This window comes from Dermacentor albipictus, chromosome 4 (genome assembly GCF_038994185.2).
Source record: "Dermacentor albipictus isolate Rhodes 1998 colony chromosome 4, USDA_Dalb.pri_finalv2, whole genome shotgun sequence".
NCBI lineage: Eukaryota > Metazoa > Arthropoda > Arachnida > Ixodida > Ixodidae > Dermacentor > Dermacentor albipictus.
The window spans coordinates 154,201,316-154,220,671 of record NC_091824.1 but is presented as its reverse complement, the minus strand read 5'-3'; the positions used below and the strand labels follow the sequence as shown (position 1 = coordinate 154,220,671).

The 19,356-nt window shown below is 44.4% G+C and overlaps 1 protein-coding gene across 1 annotated transcript in view; it reads right to left on the bottom strand.

Moving 5' to 3' along the window:
- Window positions 1-8,400: 8,400 nt before the first annotated feature.
- Window positions 8,401-19,356, bottom strand: part of LOC135903785 (ceramide synthase 1-like) — a 57,498-nt gene continuing 46,542 nt past the window's right edge. The window contains exon 7 of the mRNA XM_065434184.2: window positions 8,401-17,671. Coding sequence (XP_065290256.1) covers window positions 17,539-17,671 — 133 coding nt within the window. The 3' untranslated portion in view covers window positions 8,401-17,538. The remainder of the gene's footprint in view (window positions 17,672-19,356) is intronic.

Here is a 19,356-nt window from a genome sequence, read left to right as displayed (position 1 = left end):
CCACGATACTTCTATTCGAAGTAGTAATGAACAGGTTACAGAGGCTCCTTCTATGACTAGCGATGAAGTTCGAAGGGCCTTGCAAGACATGAAACGGGGTAAAGCGGCAGGAGAAGATGGACTACCAGTCCATTTAACCAAAGATGGTGGAGACATAATGCTTGAAAAACTAGCAGCCCTTTATACTAACTGTCTATCGACTTCAAGGGCCCCAGAGAACTGGAAGAATGCCAACATTATACTAATCCAAAAAAGTGGAGACGTTAAAGAATTGAAAAATTATAGGCCCATTAGCTTACTTCCAATATTATTTAAAATATTCACCAAGATAATCTCCAATAGAATAAGGTCAACTATGGACTTTAGTCAACTAAGGGAACAGGCAGGTTTATTCAGGAAGGGAACTCTACAATGGATCACATCCACGTCATCGATCAGGTAATCGAGAAATCCGCAGAGTACAATCAGCCTCTCTATATAGCTTTCATATAGATTACGAAAAAGCATTTGATTCAGTAGAGGTACCAGTAGTCATAGAGGCATTACGTAATCAAGGAGTACAGGCCGCTTACGTAAATATCTTGGAAAATATCTACAGAGATTCAACAGCTACCTTAATTCTACACAAGTAGGAACATACCTATAGGGGTCTGACCTTGACCTTGTCTGACCCCTAGAAAGGGGTCAGACAAGGAGACACAATCTCTTCACTGCTATTCACTGCGTGCTTGGAAGAAGTATTCAAGCTATTAAACTGGGAAGGCTTAAGAGTAAGAACCGACAGTGAATATCTCATCAGCCTTCGGTTTGCAGACGACATTGTTCTGTTCAGCAACACTGGAGACGAGTTACAACAAATGATTGAGGACCTTAACAGAGAGAGCGCAAGAGTGGGGTTGAAGATCAATATACAGAATACAAAGATAATTATGAATAGCCGGGCAAGGGAACAAGAGTTCAGTATCGCCAGTCAGCCTCTAGAGTCTATGAAGGAGTACGTCTACCTAGGTCAAATATACACAGGGAACCCTGGCCATGAGAAGGAAGTTCACAGGAGAATAAAAATGGGTTGGAGCGCTTACCGCAGACATTGTCATCTTCTGAGTAGAAGCTTACCATTATGATTGAAAAGAAAAGTGTACAATCAATGCATATTACCGGTGCTAACATAAGGGGCGGAAACTTGGAGGTTGACAAAGAAGCTCGTGAGCAAGCTAACGACCGCGCAAAGAGCGATAGAACGAAGAATGTTAGGCAGGAAGAGAGCGGTGTGGATCAGAGAGCAAACGGGGATAGCCGACATTCTAATTCACAGTAAGAGAATGAAATAGAGCTGGGAAGGCCATGTAATGCGTAGGTTGGATAACCGGTGGACCATTAGGGTTACAAAATGGGTGCCAAGAGAAGGGAAGCGCAGTATAGGATGCTAGGCGGGGCGATAAAATTAGGAAATTCGCAGGTGCTAGTTGGAATAAATGGGCCACCGCCGCCGCCGCCGCCGCTGCTGATGTTGCACTAAGATGTCATTAACTCGCATTTGTTCCCTCATCCAATCTGTTATTTTCTTATCCCTTAACCTTACACCCATCATTCTTCTTTCCATAACTCGTTGCGTCGTCCTCAATTTAAGTAGAACCCTTTACGTAAGCCTCCAGGTTTCTGCCCCGTACGTGCGTACTGGTAAGACACAGCTGTTATACACTTTTCTCTTGAGGGATAATGGCAACCTGCTGTTCACAGTTTGAGAATGCCTGCCAAACGCACCCCAACCCATTCTTATTCTTCTGATTATTTCAGTCTCATGATCCCGATTCGCGATCACTATCTGCCCTAAGTAGATGTATTCCCTTACCACTTCCATTGCCTCGCTACCTATCATAAACTGCTCTTCTCTTCCGAGACTGTTAAACATTACTTTAGTTTCCTGCAGATTAATTTTTAGACCCACCCTTCTGCTTTGCCTCTACAGGTCAGTGCGCATGCATTGCAACTGGTCTCCTGAGTTACTAAGCAAGGCAATATCATCAGCGAATCTCAAGTTACTAAGGTATTCTCCATTAACTCTTATCCCCAATTCTTCCCATCCAGGTCTCTGAATACCTCCTGTAAACACGCTGTGAATAGCATTGGAGAAATCGTATCTCCCTGCCTGACGCCTTTCTTTATAGGGATTTTGTTGCTTTCTTTATGGAGGACTACGGTGGCTGTGGAGCCGCTATAGATATCTTTCAGTATATTTACATACGGCTCGTCTACACCCCGATTCCGTAATGCCTCCATGACTGCTGAGGTTTCGACTGAATCAAACGCTTTCTCGTAATCAATGAAAAGCTATATATAAGGGTTGGTTATATTCCGCACATTTCGCTTTCACTTATTGATAGTGTGAATATGGTCTATTGTTGAGTAGCCTTTACGGAATCCTGCCTGGTGCTTTGGTTGACAGAAGTCTAAGGTGTTCCTGATTCTATTTGCGATCACCTTAGTAAATACTTTGTAGGCAACGGACAGTAAGCTGATCGGTCTATAATTTTTCAAGTCTTTGGTGTGCCCTTTCTTATGGATTGGGATTATGTTAGCGTTCTTCCAAGATTCCGGTGCGCTCGAAGTCATATGCACATATGTAATGGTAAAAAAAAATGTACCTAGGAAATTGCGTTGAAGTAACCGATTACTAATGAGTGATTCCTCAGGGACTTTCGTGGAGCAGTAATCGGTAACTGCAATCAATTACATTTTGCAATGAAGTAATTGTAGTTGTATATTCGGTTACTTTTTTCCCGGTAATGTGTAAAGGTCTGATATACCTATTGACCCAAGTTGACGTGAACAAGGTTCATTGAAGGGTGGCATTCGTGGCGTGAATTCCCCCGTGCATTAGTGGCGCAGTCTTTGACAAAATCGGATGTGTGACCAATTCACTGAATCTTCTAGCTCTACGAGATCGCTTTTCCGGAAAACTGCAGCGTATACGCGTGTAGTTTGTGTGCGGCGCGCTAGAGCAGCAGGGCCCGAGTCTTCATTGTATGCATGCATTTGTCTGTGTACCTGCATTTGTATACGTATAGTTTGTAGACCAGGGGTCTCCAAACTACGGCACCACGGGGCCGGACCTAGCCCGCAGATGCCTCCCGATTGGCCTGCGACCGGCGGCGGTCTATCCGATGGCAGCCGGCCCATAAGTGGGCAGGCAAAGCCTCCGCTACGCGCCTCCGCCTGCTGGCGGCCCTTCTCCACAAAACTTTGCCCTATTGCGCTTCTTATTTGAAGTCGGCTTCACAGCCGTTACATGACGAGGCAACTCCGTGCGAGGAAGCGCGGACGAATCAGTAGTCTCGTGCGACCACCGCGCGAGGAGGTCGGGACGTTCCGATCGGCCAGCCCCAGCCACCACGAAAGAAGACGTGCCGACGCTCCCACGACGTCGCTTAGGCTCGCTGGGCCCACAGAGATTTCGCCAAATTTATATCCGCCCACGAAACTACAGCATGTAAATAGTTGTACACAATGTAAAGTTGTTTTCTCAAGCCATATTTAAAGAATTAGAAGAACATATTTAAAGAATTAGAAAAGCCTCTCGGCGTACAGCTTGTAGTGGGGCGAACTAAAGTCACAATTCATGGCGGGAAAACCATTTTCATGGTGAAAAAAGGGACCCGTAGGGCAAATAATAAAAAAAAATTTCGGCAGAACCCATCTCACAATCACTCTCAGCAGGAAACGCTAGCACTGAATCAATATAGTGTCACAACGTAGTGCCACCATCGAAACGAATTATGTATGAGGCGTGTACTGCAGCGGGACTCCTTTCGCGCTCCCCTAAAAACACTCGGCGCCATCTAGCGCCGCCGCCGCGAAGCCTGCGGCTGGCCTCCGAAATACATGGCGCAGTGAGTGCGAACGCTAAGAAACGCGTCATGCAGAAGCCGGGCTCCCCTCCCGCGCTTCTTTTTTGGACACGCTGCGCCATTTCGTGGCGCTACCGAAGGTCCGCGCGTGGCCTCCAAGACGAGAAGTGTGGCGCGCCGGTGCCTGCGAACGCTGAGAATTGTTTCCTCGCTTGCCGGCCGCACACAATCGCTTACTCAGTCGCTTACCGCACATATTCAATGACTCAAGTTGGCAAAAGGTTTATTGAATGAGAGAGGCACATACAGAGTGCATTCATGGCGCGGCTCGCTAAATAAAGCGTTGGCCTGAAAGGCCTTCATTGAAAGCGGCAAGTACCCGATACATTTGTGGCGCAGCCTGATAATTTGTGGCGCAGCCTGTCCTTGAGGAACCCTTGTGACGGGGATTTCATTCCGCTCACCACTGGATAAATGTAAGAGATCTTTTCCCTCTTTGTAGAGTGGCACATTCCCAGTGGCACATACCTAGTTACCCAAGTTGGCGTCAACGACGTTCATTGAATACCAGCACAGACCGAGTGGCACACAGACCACCCAGTGGTCCAAGTCGGTGTCAAAGCGTTCCTTCGAACAGCAGCACCTACCCAGTCCCGCATCTTACCCATGTCGGCGTGGAAGAGGTCCTCTGCAGAGCGGCACATATGTACACTTTGGCACACACTCAGAGACCTAAGTTGGTCTGATGGTCAGTTTCCAACCCTGTCCCCTCAGCACAGCAGCCCGATGCGCTACCCATTCGCCCACGGACCACCCAGTGACACAGGTAGGCGGAAAAGTGTTTAGATACATACTTAGATACAGACATAAATGCATAGATAGTCCTTAGAAACTGCGTGAAGTACCTAAGGAATGCTAACTTCTTCATATTATCCTATAAGCGTCTACCTTGTCTGAACCCATACTGTACTTCCCCCAGTACAGCCGAAGGCTTTTCTAACAAAGTGCTTAGGGCCTCCGAAATCATTCGTTATACAGGTCACTTCGTTGTAAAAGTCGAATTATTCCTTCGTTATACACGTCATTAATTCGATCGTTGTAGGGGCGCTCGAATGTATATCATATCTTACTGCACCCACTTCGAGAGCCATAATTTTATGGCTTGCATTGCCATTCTATATTATCACAGACGTTGCAGCTGTAACTGGCCTGTACGAGCATTCTTATCACCTTTGCTTTTGTATACGAGGTTCATCTTTCTTTCACACCATTCAAACGGAATTTTCTTCGTTTCAACCACTTACTCTTTGGACCCAGCTGTTAGGTTAGTTGCAGTGTATTGGGATTTCATCGGGCCCTGCGGCCGTTTTAATTATTAAGTACATTTTCTTAAGTTTTTTTCCAGTAACAGTTTTCCACGCTAAATTTCAATCTATAAGGCTTCCCTGTTGCTGGATCTCTCCGAGTCTGGACCACGCTATCTGTCTTGCCTCGTTCTCCCCATAGTCGTCGCCTTCAATGTAGAGGTGCGCGAATACTCGAATATTTGATTTCGAATCTAATAGTGAACGTCCTAATCATTCAATTCATGGATGAAATAGCCAATGTCCGACACCTCCGGTGAATTACCCGACCGTGGTAGACATGCCTTAATTGAGGCGCGCTACGTTCCCACGGCGCGCAATCTTTATCGGTGCAAGGTTCGACTAGGTTGACCGGACCGGTCGAAACGATTAGCGCTACGCGAACAGAGGGACCAACAAAAGCAACGCATGTGTAAAGCACCGAAGCACGTGTGAAGGTTCGAAGAAGCGCAAACTAGCCGTGGGCCTCCCGATTCGAGAACTCTTTACCGCCGGCGCCAAGTGACACGATGCGCATTCCCCGGTTTTGTCTGTCACGCAGACCGGCCTTCACAAGCTGACGATAACCCGCAGAAACTGCCTGCCATAAAAATGGGAAAACCCTCCTGTTTCATATGGAAGAAAACTATAGGAAGCAATACTTTCTAAACAATAGACGGTTGCCGTTAAGCAAAGCATGGCCCACTATTAAACGGAGAACTCCATTCAGAAGGGGATAAAAAATCACTCAATTCTATTTGACAGACATTCCATCTATCGATAAAAATCTTTTCGAGACCTTCGTATACGAACAGACTTGTTATCAGTGCTGGCATACTAATTTGGTGTTCCCTTTAATAAGAGCAGAGCATACTGTGTACATGTCGATTAACAGGTACTCAAGTTACTGATAGCTAGCAAGATTCTTGTCAAATATTGTGATTAGCCTCCTGAGCATGTGTAGCAGTGGTTCTTGTGCAAAAATTGGAGGCATAAAATTTTGTGTTAATTTTCTGATAATCGGTATTTGATTCGACGTTCGGGTTTTGTGCATTTTATTTCTTGTTTTGATTCTATTCGAAATCTACTATTCGGTATTCAGTATTCGGTACACCTACTTCGAAGATGTTACTGTATGAATTCCTTATAACCGTTTCGCAAATTCTTAGGTGGCGCTCCGAGTGCCACGGTTCGAGAATCTTGTTGCGCCTTTGCCTCTTCTGGAAATGTTATGCACCAAACGTTCACTTGCACATTTAATTTTTTTATTTCTATTTTTAGCAGTCATGTGTGGCGGTACCCGGTGGAAACAAAAACAAAAGAAATGACCACATTGCGCGAGTGATTTGAATAGCTCATGATTACTTTTTCACCTTTACCACACTTCTTCGCTCATGGCATCTAGCAATTTGAAACAATTCAAATGCACATCTCATTTGCACGCTAGTAAAGCGATAAGTAAAAAGGTTAGCGTGGGTGTAGGTCCATAAAATTATTCGCTTACACCGATTCCCAAATTGTGTATTTATTTTCTTAGCTTTCGGTGTTCATAAAACGGGTACTGTGTTTGTCACCATAGGCTTTCTTTTTTTTTCCCGGTTATATTGGAATTAGAAATGTGGGTTGTGCATGCAACTGTCATCGCTTCTTCTGTCGGCCGGAATCCATAACACTATCACGTGGAACGCACTCACCTTCGTGTTGTGCTCCTAAGGTAGCGGCGATTAAATACATTCCCACCAGAACAGCGTGCCCAGAACATTTACCTGCCAAAACAGAGCGTCTGGAGAACTATTTGACTGCCCATTATTTGACCTGTGGGACCTACATCGTTTCACTGAAGATCAGCACACTTTCTTAGAGCCTACCCATAATTAAAAAAAGAAAACTCGTTTTTCGTGCTGGTCGTATTTGCCAAGACTTATTTTGGAGCGGTAATCAATAGTTGAGAGATGTGGTACGTAGTCCAGTCTTGGCAACATAAAAGGAAATCTAACTTACGAAGTCAAGTTACCGCATGTTAAACATATTGTTGAAGATGTACAAAAACAACAAAACACAGAAAACAAAAATGTGGTGAGGAGTTTCGCAACCTCCCCTGAAACGAGAGAGTGGGCCCGCCCATGAACGCCCTCCGCGGTTATTTCGTCGCAATCATGCACGCATCCGCGGCCGCCATTGATATTTTACAGTGTCTTTTTAGCCGCTGCGATTTCTGCAAATGCGATCGAGGCTTCCTAGTCGGCGAAAATAAAGTAAACAAACTATAAACTGTTATTGTGAAAAGTTTTTTTTTCATTTCTGACAATTGGTTCCCTGTTTACGCCGCGTGTGCTGTTTTGAAGAGAAGTTCAGCATCTTCTAACATAAAAAGAAACACCTCCGAACAATCAAAATATTGAGGGAACTAAGGGGCCGACGTCACAACTCCCCCCCCCCCCCCGAACTGCCATCCACCTCGTTCGCGCCGAAAAAACTTCTGGCTACGCCACTGCAGTGAATTCCACAAATTTATTAAGTATATGCCTTGAAACCAGGCCCTCGCAAGAACAGCGAGGCATTAAGTTACAGGTGTTCTCTGGCCTAAGTCTCAACATGAGTAGGCCTGTCCAAACATGTACCCACAGCGCTCCATGTAAGGTACCCACATGAACACTGTTACTACATGTAGAGCAACTATGAGCTCCATGAACCCAGCAGCTCCCCCCGGTCAACCCACCTTTAGGACTACGAAGTTGTCTCGCCTAAAGAGACAACCAACGCCTCTCATAGTTTCATCACCTAAAGAAATATCCAAGGCCCCATTCTCTGGTTTTACAGCCACAAAAACACGAATGCACAAAGGTAACTACACGTTTTCTATTAACCAGCACTAAGGGTTGCCAGCATACCAATTTGAATTCATGGATCGTCGGTTTGCATGCAAGACATCATGACGCATGGCTCAAAGTGAATATAGGCTTCGAAAGCCTGTCATGCCATGTCATGTATGCAAAGTAAGGCAGGCTGCAACACCACTAGTGGTATGCAGAATAGCTCACTGGCTTACCTTCAGCAGCTATGAGGAAGGTGCGAGTGCTGCACTGCTACAGCATCCATGATGTCATGTGCTGGGCAATTATTAGTAATGAATAACACTACATTCGGTGTCAATAATGTCACGCGCTGGGGGAGAAAGGAAACATGCAAGTTAGACAGATGACGTGTGATGACATATTCATACGCATTTATTTTCTCAGAAGGCTCCATTGCTTTGGACACCATGTCTTGTGGAAATAGCACTTCAGTACACGCGCAAGGAGAAACAGCAAAAGGCAGAGAACAAAATGAAAAATAGACGCTGCATGCAGCACAAGCACACGCTTGGTTCCCGTGCTAGCAATATAAGTAACACGCACACCTCACATATAATGGATCTCAATAAATGACACCGAAAGAATGAATTCTCTCTCGAGACACACATATCATAAACACATTTCTGCCAATAGGAGACAAGGTGGAGAAAAGAAAGAATGACCATAGGCACCTAGAGAAAGGTGACATACAAATTGCGTCACCCAGTCCACACACACACGTACACACAAATGCACACATGCACACGTGAGAAAAGTCGGACTAGCTTTGTTTGTTGGTTTTCTTTTTCTACAGTTCTGCATCATTGATCACTGCTGTGGTAAAAAGGCAGGCAGTCAAAAGACGGCAACTGTGCCAAGAAGCAACAAGCGCAGCCCACACGTGCTGATCAGCCTGATCAGCATGGCATATGGAAGCGGCAGCGTGCAATGTCACAGCCTCCAAGTTTTGGTACTTCAGTATACACACTTGATACGGCAGGCCCTGTACAGAAAGAAACTGGCAATAATGGCAGGCAGAAATACTGACGAATTTATCGCCTACAGGATACCGAATGTGTGCCTCAACACTGGAAGCTCTGAAAAGCTTGAGGATGGAAGACGCCACGGAATCCAACACTCATTGCAAACATAAGCCATTGCGTCATGAAAAGACAGCTGTGCATAATGTTCGTCTAAACGAAACATCTCTTTGATGCAGCAGCACCTTGCCTTCAATAATTAAACGAGTTTAACAGATGTTCGCTGAAAGGCCAGAATCGAAGCACCAGCTAACATTGCACCACTTATGTTTCATGAGCAGCTGTAGTGTTCATTTGCATTGAAAAGAGCTAAAAATAAGTCTGGAAATGCCTTCCCTGCTCTACTATGATGGAGTTGGCTGCTTGGTGAATGCAAACACTTCTACTACATTGCACAAACAAGAGGCATTACCGAGACCATTGTGGTACTATTTACGCCAGACCCATACATTCTTATAGGATTGCATTGAGTATATAGAACTGCACTGAATTTCACAGGAATGAGCTAAATTTCATTAGTGCCAAGTTTCATAGGACTGCATTGCATGGTGATTACCTTTGTGCCATAGCCCTGCTCAAGCACAGCAAGCACTGCAAGAAACCATTCTGATCAGGTGCAGCCAAGAAACAATAAAGAGAGCAACAGATGTGAACCTTCATGTGAACTTTTGTGTCAAGAGCAGTGATGCCTATGCCACACAGTGACACCCTGCTGACCGACCTGAACAATGTCCCATGGGCACAGCTTCTGTGCAGGGCCTGCCGTACCTTCAGGCACACCTGCCTTTCGCAGTCACAACATGTGCAATCCCTGTAACAAAGCGGGTGTCAGGTGATGCACAAATGCATGCGCTTCGGTGGCCCAAAGAACCAAAATAGCTGGTCACCGTCAGGGCACTTTCGTCTCGACATGTTCTCTGGGAAGTCTGTGCAGGTTACAGCTGCGTACAGAGCCAACCCCTACAGGTCCGAAGTTTCCTAACAAGGCATCGTGTTTCATCACAAGGAAAGACCACTTCCTGGAAGCCAGCAGAGGAAGCAAGCTGGGCCTATGTTGAGCTTTTACTAAAGAACACAGGGCCAGTGCCAAAAGAAATGTCTAATGAGAAGGTACACAACACGCTGGTGCTCACCTACCACCAGGAACAAGGAGACCCACCAAAGCAATGACATTTACACGCACAACACTAAAAGTGCCAACAGTGTACCACCCAGGATGACCTTGGTGCTCAGAGATGAACCGATAACATAACCACCTACACATAAAGATAACACATTTACGATATGTGATCCACTCTTAGTAGTAGATGGCTTGGGTATACACGCAAAAGGAAGCTTCATAAAGGGCTCTTACAAAGGAAAGACGCAGCCTGCCATGTACCCTTCAAAACAGATGCAATCATATTGCTGTGCAAAGGCTGTCACTAAGCATAGCTCCATAAAGGTGAGCCCACGCAGATACAGGCGCAGTACAATTGAAACATGCAATCAACGTTTTCATATGATATCAAATGTTTGTCAGCAGTGAATGCACAAGAAGTGCTGCAGATAGAAAAGGCTTCCTGAATATGCCGCCTTGCTAAACATGGTGCCAGCTATGTAGTAGCATTACAATGAAACATGTTTTTCCTTCTTCATTTATTCAGCTATAGAACCTTTCAAATCGTTGAGCATGTTTTATGCATATCAAACTTCTGCACATTAAATAGAGACAAGCCATTACCTCTAGAAACAATGAAACCACCAAAGAACATGGGAAATGAGCTATCTTAAAATTACCGTACTTTCGACACATCAACACATGTCATTCAATAATGACACTTTTTCCCTTAAATTTACACTATGTTAAACTGACTGCAACAGTAAAGCAATCAAGTGCTTGAAAACTAGTTTTAAACAGTGCCTACAAGGTGAGCTCCTGATGAATGAAGTGACCTGTAGCAAATTTGAGTTTCCACGGTGTTAACGTCAGCCAATTAATGTGCACATATCTGGACAGGGAACATTCAAATTAAACATTAGTACTCCTAAACATTTCAAATGTTCAGAAGAGCTTACTGCAGACAGCTCTCTCAGCAGGTTCACATTACAGAATAATTGCAGTCAGTGACCTGCTCAATGCATACACACAACAACGCTAGGTGCACTTAAAGGAACACTAAAGATATACACCAAATCAGTGTAGCCTGATAAGGTATTGTGTGAAAACTGCATTCTTGTTAATTTTGTGGCAAGAGGTTGGTTACTACATGAGAAAATTAAGACCCAAAATTCTTTTTCTTTTTTTAATTTCCCACTGCAACCCCAGCACTGGTATGCAAGGGTGATTCACAGACTTCATCTTTTTTCTCCCTTGCTTGGAAGATTATGGCGCAATAAAGGTCCTGAAAAGTTGCTATGTTTAGCCTTCACCTCCTTCAGAATATAGTGGTGACCCACCTTTACTGATAAAAAATTGAAATGGGCCTGGCCAGACGCCATCAATAGCCTTACGTCAGAACGAGCTGGTGTAGGAACTGCATCAGCTCTTTTGATGGCTCTTTTTTGGTGTTGTGGAAGGGTAACTATAAAGCTCAACTAATTCTTCTCTTTAGTGTTCCTTTAAAGAAAAAAGGAAATGGCACACAGAGGCATCTCATAAACATTGATGTCCAGACACAGCAGCTAATTTTCCCTTTGAAATCATTTAGCACAAAAAAGAACTTGACCAAGAAAAATGCCGCACTTCTGAATGATCATGCTTGCGAGAAACAGAAACGCGGCTTGCCTTGCTCCAGTCCTTGTGCACCCACCGCACCCACTGAAGACTTCAAAAAAGACGTGACAAAAGTGTCCCAGGAGCAGCCTGCTCCAGGAATTAGCTGCCACTCACACAGTGTGAACACTAGTACCTACCAACAAGTGCACCCAACCGCCACATGCCATGCAAGGAGGCCCCAAAAGCCTCAATGTATATGCGGTGCAGCTGTAAGGGCTGCAGGCACAGCTGTACACCCTGTCGCCGAGGGGGAGGCCAAGCGAGGCACACAGTGCACTTACAGGTGACTACAGGGCAGCACCAGTGTGGAGCCTAGTCCACAGACCTTGACATAACTTCTCGAGACAGTTGGCCAGTGCTGACAGACAAACTAAGCACACTGCCGATAGGCATACTGCAAAATCCCAAGAAAGGGCTTCCCTATGCATTTCGAATAATGAAAGCGAAAGATAGTATCAACCTATGTGTAGCATGAAGCTACAAAGGAAACTTGCTCAGGTTTCTTGAAAAGGAATCGTCACAGTTGAAGAAAGTTTCATCTTGCCCACACTCCCTTTCACAAATCTTTCCTCAACTTGTGGGTATTGACTAATGCAACTGGGATAAGCAGGCTCGCATTCAGTGCCGTCAATGCTGCAATCTACTTTCTACTTCATTTCAACATGAAGCACAAGCATGGCCATTTTGGTCATGTCAACAGACATTTGTGGAAAGCCCAGCTGTGAAATCTTTTGGTAAAGCTTATGGAAATGCATGGCATACTTCCACTGAACTCATCATGTGTACTTTACTTTGTGGGGCTCTCTGCAGACTTGCACAAATAGGCTTTGCAATCTAACAATGCGCAGAGGAGATGGAATTTCCAGACAATGCTAAGTGCCTATGTAGCTACAAGGCACACTTTGTAACACCTTGCCAGTATTGTTAAAACATTGGGTTCCACTCTGTAGGCAACACTAGTGGCCTCCCCTTTTCAGATTCCCCACACTAAAGTGTACCAACATTGCCAAACATTATGATGTTATCCAGAGCAGTCTGCCCCAATTTTCTGATGATAAAGTTTCCATATTGTAAAGAGAGTCAGACAAACAAGCATGAGAGCAACCAACATTTAAAAGAAGCCCTCCTTTGCTCGTATCAGTGGTTTTTGCTGCAGGAGTGTATGAAGTTGGACTGGTTGGTTCAAGGCTGACATACAAAAAACAGTCCAGACAATAGGACAATAGCAAGATTAAGCATAATACAGCCTGTGTCTTCTGCCTTTAATTCTAGCTGTTTGCTTGCCATCTAGTTGTTTTTGTAATGCTGACATCAGTTCTGCTGAGGGCACTATCATTAAAAAGTCCAGTCTGGTGCAGCGAAACAGCAAATAAGATAAATAATGTAATTTCTTAATGCTAAGCATAAAACTGACAAAGTAGATGTCAGGAGCAGTCTTTTAGCAGTGGGTGTAGCCTTTTCGTCTTCTTTCCAGTATTGTTTTTTACATGCCTCAATGTGCATAATGGTACTATCAAAAGTAAAAACAATCAGCCGATATTATAGAACACTGACCATGGCTTTTTTAACTTTTTCCCCTACAGATGAGCTCAGCTTGTCAACCTACCTTTGCCAAAATTTCTTAACAAAAATACCAGCTCAAATCCACAACATTAGTCATTCTCTCTGCTCACATTGAAAAGAAAAACTGCACAAATTGATATACAAGTTGCATCAGACGGCTCTCTAAAGCAGCTCCTAAATGGTGAAAAGTTACTGCGCTGCCAGAAGTTCAGCTGAATACATACACTCGTTTCCCTAGTTTCACATGCACTGACCGCTGTAGATTATGTCACCTTATAAGAGACTGTTTCTTCTTATTTGAGCATCAAAAATGTGAGAATAGAATGCAACCCTCACAGAAATGTCTTCATTTTGCTAGATAAATGACAAGATGGAAACAGATTCTAATGAAAGCTGGCTGTAATACCTCATCTTCAGAAAAAAAAGCACTAAAGTTGACATCACTACATTCTTGTGGACCAATGTTTCTTCCAAAGATATGCATCACCTCATTTCTGCTTTTGTTGATGGCTCTGCCAGTAAACCACTATACCAGCTATACAGAGCAATTTTGAGACATAAGTTTCACTGCTATGAGGTGAAGCCCAGTTTCAGTGAACTATTATTAAAACTTGTGAGTACCAAATAACAAAGTTCTGCCAAATGAAGACTTCGGTATCCACTTACTCATTGAAAATGTGTATATGAGCTTCACGAATAAACTAATCAACATTTCTTCTTATACTTTTCTGAAAGCTTTTGTAAAAGTACTAAGGCAATGATGAGTTTGCTCATAGCTGCATAAAAAGGGAGAGAGAAAGTGAGAGAAAATGAAAAAGAGAAACTAAGTAATGTGATGTAGTCTTCTTTTAATGCTGCAGGAAGGTATTAAAATGACATATTAAAGATGCACCGAAGCTTTGATCAGCACATAGCAAGATAGCCATAAGTGTTGCCTCAAGAAAGTAAATGGGCCAAAATAACAGGGTTGGGTTTCTTGAGATTCTGCGATAATAAAACGTAACACAAAGAACAACTCACTACAACAGCACTCAGACTGGACTGAACTGCCAGGAAAGAAAAAAGATATCAACAGATGACGCCTGAGAATATAGCTGTGATTAACATCACAACCATGCGGATGTGAAACCCATGTAGACGTCGGTGCAACGTACCTCCAATGTTAGCCACAATAATGGTGTTAATAATTCATAGTGAGCCATAGCGAACTATCCAATGATGTAAGCAACAAGATATTCCGTATACTGGAAGTGAACACCAGAAAAAGCAAGATTGCAGCAGGAACACCAGATCAGGGAATGGATACAGAAGCAATGAACTGGCCAGTTGGTATGCATTCACGACAGATAGTGTAAGTAAGAATAGAAAAAGCGCATGTCCCACCTCCTTTCCCTGGACTATTCTTACCTGCGATATCTATCATGGGCAGATACTAAATACAGCCATGATTAAGTGCCACTATTGTGGCCTCCTTGAGATCAATCAGTAAGCCTTCATGGCAATCATAGCACAGAATGCTATATTGATTTTAGCAGCAAGTTGACAGCTGCTGACCTCAAAGTGAAAGCGTAGTGAGTGAGCCCAGAGAACATTCGGCGCTTGCTTGACCTCAAGAAGTAGCACCCAACTAGAATTTCTCTTTAAGGAAACAACAGTTGTGAACTGACATGAGCAGAGGAAAGGTCTCAGCTGGCCTCCTGGGACAGCAAAGTGGACAGACTACACCAAGGCGGAAGCAATGAAAACCATAGCAAGGCTGCTGATAGCCCATTCGCTACCTGAGCTTGAGGCTACCAGTTGTAGTTGCATCTCAAAAGCTGCAAAAGCATTGTTTTAGGTGCCGTGTTCCTTGTTTTGTCGCTCTGAAGTCCTTTCACTATATTCACTTCGTTCACTGAAGCAAACCTAACAGTAAGGATATCACTGTGGGATCTGGTTCTAAATGAAAAAGAGATAAGAAAGTGGGTCACTACATTTCACCGCCTGCATATGTTTGAAAGCAAACTACACCTTGTGTAATTTCCAGAAGCAGAAAACACTGTTGTGTCGTGGTACCAACCACAAGGCAGATTGCTTCAGAAATTAAAGCAGCAATAACAGGTAGACTAGTTTGATGGAACAGTTAAGGTCGTCCAATGAAAACTGCACTGACTGAACTGTTGGTTTTGAGGAAGCATAGCAGGTATTTCAAGTTTCAGATGCTCATGCCATTTTTGCTGTACAAGTAAAACCTACTATCTGTGCCCCGACTCAACCTGCGGCTGCTATTCAGACAAAGTTGTGCACCTTGGGTCAAAAGATACAAAGAGAGAGACACACACATGCAAAACTCTAACACAGCAGCAGTTCACCGCCTAAGGCGCACGAATGAACAACGTCATGCAAGAAGGACACCAAAGAGAATAGAACACCTAGACAAAAAAGAAGTATCAAAACAGTCACAGATTAAATGAATGGGAAAAGACACTAAACCAGAAACGACTGCACAAGCAAATTTTCTACTTTCTCTAGGCCCTAAGCTGTACTCGTAATGTGTTAGTTGCCTATACCCCACTATGGGCAATATTACATGTTAGGCTAAACAGAAAGAACAGAACAAGGATGACAGATGAGAGCAGACACAGCCCACTGAAAATGGTCCAGAGTTGAGTGCGCTCTGCTGGTGCTTGCCATTCTGTTTCCAGTACCATTCAGCCCTTGCACTCGCAAGCAGGTTGTTGTTGTGATTCTCCAAATCCGAGCGGACCGATTCTAGCGGTACTCTGGGTCCAAGTGAGAGATATCTTGCATTAACCAAACAGTCAGCTGCTTTTTTGAAGCAGTGAGAGGGAAGGAAATGAAAGGTGAGGGAAACTTCCAGGGAAGCAGCCAGCGATACCACCGCCTCTGGCTGCACTTGGATGGCATTGTCGCTGTGAACGGATCAACAGTCCTCTTTGCTAGCGCAACCACAGGAAGAGGTTGGGTCACATGATCAATAACTGGCCAGATTTCTAATCTGCTCCAACAGTGATACTAAGAGGGCCTCTCAGCGCTATAATCTGGAGTTGGGTGATCACAAATAATGATCCGAATGTAGCCAGAGGACCCTTTTCCAACCATCTGAACAAGATCAGCCTTTTTGGAACACACTAGAGCATTCAAAGATGACCCTCCAAAAATGACGTTAGTGTCATATCGCATGAGCAAGAGCTACAAAAGAGCTTCGTGCCTAAGTTCCTGTAACTCCTTATACACCCTTACATATTTTTTATTCTTTCACTAAGCAAGCTTTAAGATTGAAAGCATACTATCTAGTTGCTTGACTCCAGTGCCGTCTTTAGTTTGAGAATGTATAAACTTATTTGGTGAGTCACCAGCAGAATGAAGAAGCGCAGGAGTTAAATGTGCAGATGTTATTTGTAAAACACCTAAGTTTTTCTCTTAGACATGAAAAATATCAACTATTAAAATCAATTAGAAAACATTGCTATTCAAATCCTAAATTAGCATGTTCTTTCTCAAACTGCTGTTTCTTCCTTAATCACTACACATGGGCTCGGCTGCTGCCAGCAACTGTGCCAAGGTGCCTCAAAAGACTGCAAATCAAACTTGGCATATCCCAGAGGTGCACCGTGCCATCTGGTAAAAATGACAGGCAAAAACACACTCAACTGTGTGATCCCTTCAAAAAAGTGCTTCTCTTAATAAGACACAGCGCAGAACACACAGAAATAGCATAATACTTCCAAACTTGCTTATAGCCAAGTGTTTAGAGAGAGCATTTGTTGGAAGCGCAAGGCAGTGCACGCAATAACATCGTATCTAACATTGCACAAATGTTGATGCAGAGCTGCTGCTGCGGTAGCAGCCCTCAGTGGTGTGTTGCTAAGTGTACTCCTCTTCCTCCTCGTGAACCGCTTTTTTGAAGAAATGCCTTTTTGAAAAATTTACGCGTGCCAATTACACTAGCACGGCATGGTGTGCCTTGAGTAACAGTAGCAGAGTGCCCACGCCTGGCTGTTGGCTTCTTGTGTCTGAACACTTCAAACAGACGTGTGTAGCCAACATAGAAAGTGGCCCCTCCTGCCATTTTCTGAGCTCGACATGCATAGGGCAGCCGATCCTAGGACAATTGACAACAGGGGAGTGTGACCTGGCCACTGTGGTCGGCTAAGAGCCATTCTGTGGCTGCGCTTGTGCGTGGCGCTCACGCACACCTCCATGCCAGCCGTTCTGGAAGCCATTCTCTGGTTTGGCCCCATCACCTTGGCTCAGTGGTCGTAGGACAACAGCTTCATCAGACCTGCAGGAGTGGTATTGCATTTCAGTGCCTTCTTTACTATTGGAGAGTGGTTTTAATGATCTTGTAGCAATCAAAACCTACTAAATATATAGGTGTTGTTAAATTCTTGAACTTTCAAAAGAATAATGGCATTTACACCCCGAAAGCTGCACAGCAGGCCATGACACACACAGTAATGTACGGCTCCAAATTACCATACTTACCCATGCAGGCTCGCACTTTTCTTTATTTTTTTTTTCTGGTTTCCTACAGGGTGCAAGCCTTACATGAGGCAGGCTTATGGTTACTCACTGAAGCTTCAAACTGCGCTCAGACCGCTATACAGAACGTTCTATAAGCAGCCCAATATGATCACCCTTATTCAGTCGTTCGCATCGCTTCCGCTGCCTTTGCCATTTGACGTGTTCACCTCAGTGGCACTTTCCTAAAGCTTGTCGTGCTCCTTTCTATACATTACTGTTCGAGATTCGTGTAACCTTGAAACACATGACGACAGACTAAAATGAAACCGTTTGCCATGCATTTAAAATCCACACACATGTACTTGTGACGATACCATCTTAACACTTTCATTAAAGCAAGAACTGTGCTAATTTTCAGTGCTTTTATGTTCTTATGTTTTATTTCAAGACTTAATACAGTCAACTCTCACTACAACGACCCTGACAATCCGACAAAAAATATTCGTTTTATCCAAAGTCTATAATATCCAAACCACTTAACTTTCGAAACTTTCGTCGCGGTGTCTAACAACTTTATTTGAAATGAGTGAATGACAAAATTTTAAAGCCAAACAAAAATGGCTGTGGCTTAGCTAAGGTTAAGCCCAGGATGCGAAGCATACTAGCCTTTATTTTAACGCGACAGCATTAAGGAGCTCGTGTCGCAGAAAAGCCGGTGTCGTCGGCGTCGGCTCAGGCGCGCGTCGCTTGCTCAGGCGCACATTTCGTTGTCGCGCCGAATGCTGCGTTGCTCGACGCTCACCGCGTCCGATGCGGGGCGCATAGTCGCTGCGCCGTAGCCCATTGTCTTACACCCCTTGGCGGGTCGACGGGAACGCTGTTGTGTTCCACACTTGAAGGCGAAGCTTAAGCGCCCGCTTTGCAGCTGTTAGGACGTCATATGGTAGCTACGCGGCCGCGCGCGGCACAGCAAGGAAGAGCGTGGTTGTGCGGCTAGTATGCTTCGCATAAAAAAAAGTCGCAGTTCCATTGGAAAGGCGAAGCATCAATTGCAATAGTACAATAGCAAATTAAGCAAGATAAGCACGGCAGCAGCAGCAAGCGAATTGACCTTCGTGCTGTCTCTCGCTTCAACGCGAAATAAACGTCGAAAGGACAGCACATACGAAGCTACCGGAACTGGGTTCTCTTTGTCCACATCGCTGATCGTTCGTCCGCGCCGTAAGCAGCAGCCGTCAGAGTAGAACCCTCTCTCTTTCTCTTTCCTTCCCCCTCCCCCATCTTGCCTCGTGTGCAGAAGAAGGCAGTGCGTTTTCGTCCCACCTTCCTCCCTTGCGCATGCAATATTGAGCCGCGATCGTCAGCTGACCCTAGCAAGTCAGTTGTCAGCCCGTGTCGACACGGCAAAATTACATTTTATACGCCCAATTTTGAAAAATATTGCTGCTAATTTCGTCCGCTGTAGCCAATAGTGAGTTGTAACGTGGTCCGTTAAAAGTGAAA